The 5,000-nt window shown below is 45.2% G+C and overlaps 1 protein-coding gene across 1 annotated transcript in view; it reads right to left on the reverse strand.

The window, feature by feature from the left end:
- Positions 1–809: 809 nt before the first annotated feature.
- Positions 810–5,000, reverse strand: part of LOC126981556 (phenoloxidase-activating factor 2-like) — a 94,678-nt gene continuing 90,487 nt past the window's right edge. Inside the window, exons 6-8 of the mRNA XM_050832918.1 lie at positions 4,321–4,483; positions 3,353–3,504; positions 810–2,602 (exon numbers count right to left, since the gene is read on the reverse strand). Coding sequence (XP_050688875.1) covers positions 2,432–2,602; positions 3,353–3,504; positions 4,321–4,483 — 486 coding nt within the window. The 3' untranslated portion in view covers positions 810–2,431. The remainder of the gene's footprint in view (positions 2,603–3,352; positions 3,505–4,320; positions 4,484–5,000) is intronic.

The following is a 5,000-nucleotide window of genomic DNA, read 5'->3' on the forward strand; positions in this document are numbered from 1 at the left end:
TCTCTCTCAAAATCATACTAGAAAACACAAAAAATCGAGGAGGAAGAGGAGGAAGAGGAGGAGGAGGAGGAAAGAGGAGACAACATGTAGGACAATATAAAAGGAGGAATATAAAAAAAAAAAATCATCAGTAAATTAAAACTAAAAAATCACAAGTTTCAAGGTTATATAAGTAGTAGTAGTAGCAGTAGTAGTAGTGGTAGTAGTAGTAGTCGTAGTAGTAGTAGTAGTAGTAGTAGTAGTAGCAGTAGTTGTAGTAGTAGTAGTAGTAGTAGTGACTTGAGTAGGGAAGTAGTAATAGTAGTAGTAGATGATAGGTGATTTAGTGTCAGTAGTAGTAGTAGTATGGTTGGATGCCAGTCAGTAGTAGCAGCAGTGGTAGCAATATAAGTAGTAGTAGTACTAGTAGTAGTAGTAGTAGTAGCAGTCTTAGTAGTAGTAGTAGTAGTAGTAGTAATAGTAGTAGTAGCAGTCGTAGCAGTAATAGTAGTAGTAGTAGTAGTAGTAATGATAAAGTAAACATCAACATAAATAAAACAATAACACAAAAAGGTAGACTGAACAAAAAAGGAAAAAAAGAGAAGAATTGAAAGAATTAAAGGAAGGTTTCAAGAGCTATTTTTGTGGTTTTACTGTTTTTGTCGTTGTTGTTTTACTCTCTTCGAAGGTGATGAATTGAGTGAACCAAGGTGTGTGTGTATGTGTGTGTGTGTGTGTGTGTGTGTGTGTGTGTGTGTGTGTGTGTTAAAATGCAATCAGTTTTCACTCACTCTTTCCTGTGTCCTCTTTTACGTGGGTGGGTGTGAAGATGGGAGGGAGGGAGGGAAAGAGGAGTTAAGGAGGGAGGTAGGACAGGAGAGGAGAGGTATGGCCGGAGGAAGAGAGAGAGAGCGAGAGGGTGAGTGGGAGGGAGAAAGAGGTGGAAGAGATAGAGTGTATAGTCAATATGTTGAGAGAGAGAGAGAGAGAGAGAGAGAGAGAGAGAGAGAGAGAGAGAGAGAGAGAGAGAGAGAGAGAGAGAGAGAGAGAGAGAGAGAGAATTAGTTTTCTTTTTTAACAACAGTTTTGGTTTCTAATTATGACGTGTGTGTGTGTGTGTGTGTGTGTGTGTGTGTGTGTGTGTGTGTGTGTGTGCGCGCTCGTGCGTGTGTGTGTGGGGGGGGGGGGGGTGAGGAATATAATATGGTTGCGTCACTCTGCTTACCTAAACACACACACACACACACACACACGTCACTGGATACACAAATTACTTTTTTTTAGTTCCTAGAAGAGCCACCAGACTGAAAATACAGTTATGGTGAAGGTTTCTCTCTCTCTCTCTCTCTCTCTCTCTCTCTCTCTCTCTCTCTCTCTCTCTCTCTCTCTCTCTCTCTCTCTCTCTCTCGAACAGATACACATATACACAACTTCAAAAACATTTACAAAGAAACACGAACTTAAAAAGAAAAAAAAACAATCCTCTGCAGACCTCACACTATCAAAGATAACCTGACGTTCTAAGATGACGGATGACCCAGCCAGGGCATCAACATCATCATCGGCAATAGGAGAAAGAGCAGATGAAGCAGTCTATAGAAATGACGATGGTAGTAACAGCAGTTGTCGTAGTGATCGTAGAAATCTGTAGCAGTTCTTGTAGATGTTATGGAGGCGATGGTAGTAGTAGTAGTAATTGTGGCAGTAGTAGTGGTAGTAGTAGTAATGGTTGTAGCAGTGGTAGTAGTGGTAGCTGAGGAGGAGACTTCAAGATGACCTCGACACACTGGAGGCCCATACTCTCAAACATTTTCGGGCTTACTCGCTTAAGGCCAGTTTCACAGTAGTGGTAGTGGTAGTAATAGTAACGGTTGTAGCAGTGGTAGTATTATTGGCGGTGGTAGCTGAGGGGAAGACTTCAAGATGACCTCGAGACACTTCAGGCCCATACTCTCAAACATTTTTGGGCTTACTCGCTTAGGACCAGTTTCACAGTTCTCCATGATGGGTTAGTAAGCTCCCAAACCAATACCAGAGCCTTGGAAATTTCCTTGTATAGTGTCTGGTGTTTATATTAAAGTTCACAAATTTGATGAAACTATACAGGAAAAGTCTTGTGTGTATTTAGTGTGGCATCGAAGACCTCCCCATTTTGGATTGTATGGGATTCTATAGTTTAGTTCGGACTGTTACGAAGACACTGTGTTGGACTGTGAAATCGGCTCTTAAATTTGATTAGGCTTCCGTAGAGGCTGTGTTAGTATTTCAGTGGGTAGTTGTATGCGCCTATATAGTGAGCCTCTAACAATGCTTCTACACCATGAACATGAAAAAAGACACTCAGGAAAACCCAACTAATCTTCTTTGTGACCTTTGGAAATACTTGTTGTGAGAGCCGAAAGCGTGTGAGGATACGGGCCGATCTAGCTACGAAATGGCGGTGACCTCGCTCCTAGGGGTGGTGGTGGACGCCTATGGTTGACTTGATCCACTCCTCGAAGGCCTGGACGCGGGTGTAGACGCCGGGGACGTTTCTCCTGCCGCAGCCGATGCCGAAGCTGACCACGCCGACCTGGTACCAGTGGCGGTCCTTCTCGCACACCAGCGGCCCTCCACCGTCACCCTGAGGAACGCCGGGAGGGTCAGAAAATGCAGGAAGTGTTGTTTTTATTTGCGTATGTGTTTGGATTTGTATGTGTATCTGGGGAGTTGCTTTCTTCGTTTGTGAGTACCTGTGCGTGTAAGCTAACCAGAATTCACCCTCCCTTCACTCACACCACCTGCACACCCAACACCTCACCCCGTTCCAATCACCCATTCTCCCCTTTTTTTGCCTATGTGTGTGTTCGTCTTTGTATGTGTGTGTGTGTGTGTGTGTGTGTGTGTGTGTGTGTGTGTGTGTGTGTGTGTGTGTGTATTTATGTGAGTGCGTGCGTGTGTAACCTCACCAGAATCCAAACCCACGATCTATCCATCCGTAACTGACCCACTCTTTTTGATCTCTCATTTTCTTTTCTTTAGAGGAGCAGCGCCTCGCAGCCATTTTTTTTTTTTTTTACCCTAGAGCTGCCTCCTCTGCTGTAAAAAGAAGAAAAACCCACCCACCATTTAAACCCACAAAGACCAACACGAACTCCTCACCCAATAGCAATCACCAATTCTCTTCCCCTCATCGTACGTTCGTGTTTGTGTTTAAATGTGTGTTTGTATGCGTGTGTACGAGTGTAACCTAACCTAACCAGACCCAACCCACACACCTTTTAAGCCCACATAGACCTACACCTGACCTCGACCTGTACCAATCACCAATCAATCATTCCCTCCCTCCCCCTCACCACCGCACGTAACACAAGGAATCAAAGGGGGTGCTCACGTCACAAGCGTCGCGCCCCTCGGCTCCGGCACAGAGGGCGGTGGTGGGCAGGGAGTAGGCGGGGCCGAACTGTTCCCTGAGGGCGTTCTGGCACGACGGGTTGCTCCAGAGTGGCACGTTGATCTCCTTCAGGACGACGCTGTGTTCTGAGGCTGCAAGAAAGGTGGAGAGTGAGGATGTAGCGAAGAGGAAGAGGAGGTGGTGGATAGAGGTGTATAGATGAAGATAAATGGAGAAACGAATGGAAGAAATGAAGGAGGAGAAAAGAGGCTGCAGGAAAGTGGGAGAATGAGAATGTGGCGAAAAAAAGGAGGAGGAGGAGGTGGATAGCGGGGTAAAGTTGAGGATAAATGTAAAAATGAATGGAAGATGTGAAGGAGGAGGAGAAGAGGCTGCAGGAAAGTGGGAGAGTGAGAATGTGGCGAAAAAGAAGAGGAGGAGGAGGAGGAGGAGGAGGTGGTGGATAGCGGGGTAAAGTTGAGGATAAATGTAAAAATGAATGGAAGAAGTGAAGGAGGAGGAGAAAAGAGGCTGCAGGAAAGTGGGAGAGTGAGAATGTGGCGAAAAAGAGGAGGAGGAGGAGGTTGTTGATAGCGGGGTAAAATTGAAGATAAATGTAAAAATAAACGGAAGAAGCGAAGGAGGCGAAAAGAAAGGAAGAGAAGGAAGGAAGAGGAAGAAGAGGGCATATAATCAGACGCTATGACGGTAAATATAGAAGTTGAAGGACATAGGTAGTTATATAGTAATAGCTGTGGAAGACGAGAAGGAGAAAGAGAAGGAGGAAGAAGGAGAAAGCATCGAATCAAAGGTTAAGGGAGGGAAAGAGAGAAAGATAATAAAAGAAATTGCAGGGAATGGAAGGAAAAGTGACACATTCTGAACAGGCGAAGTCATTGGAGACAGACAGGCGGAGGAGGAGCGGAGGGGGAAAATTGCATAACTCTCTCTCTCTCTCTCTCTCTCACCCTCGTCCCGCCGCCCCCAGCCCGTCACGTAGCACCTCGCCGTCGACCCCTCCGCGAAGTCGTCTTTCTTGGGCATGCAGACGGCGTCGATGTTGGCCTTGCGCCGCGCCGAGCTCTTGAGCCTCAGCAGCGCGATGTCGTTCACCAGCGTGGAGTTGTCGAACTGAGAGAGTGAGGGAGAACGAGATGATGTTATTGAGGAAGTGAAGAAAAAGGATGGAAGTAAAAGACATTGAAGAACTGAGGAAATGAGAGAATACGAAGAGATATCATTGAGGAACTGAAGAAAGTAGGGAAAGAAAAGGTACTGAGGAACTGAAGAAGGTAGGGAAAGGAAAAAAATATTGAGATTGAAGAAGGAGAAAACAAAAAGATGTCACTGAGGTACTAAAGAAATAAGGGAAAACGAAAATATATCATTGAGGAACAGCAAACGGTAGGGAAAGGAAAGAGGGAATCATCAAGGATGTAAAGCAAGGGAGACTCAAAGAAAATAAGGAATAAGGGATAAAAGAGGATACTGTAAACTAAAACAAACGAGAGAGAGAGAGAGAGAGAGAGAGAGAGAGAGAGAGAGAGAGAGAGAGAGAGAGAGAGAGAGAGAGAGAGAGAGAGAGAGAGAGAGAGAGAGAGAGAGAGAGAGAGAGAGAGAGAGAGAGAGAGAGAGAGAGAGAGAGAGA

This window comes from Eriocheir sinensis, chromosome 48 (assembly GCF_024679095.1).
Source record: "Eriocheir sinensis breed Jianghai 21 chromosome 48, ASM2467909v1, whole genome shotgun sequence".
Lineage (NCBI taxonomy): Eukaryota > Metazoa > Arthropoda > Malacostraca > Decapoda > Varunidae > Eriocheir > Eriocheir sinensis.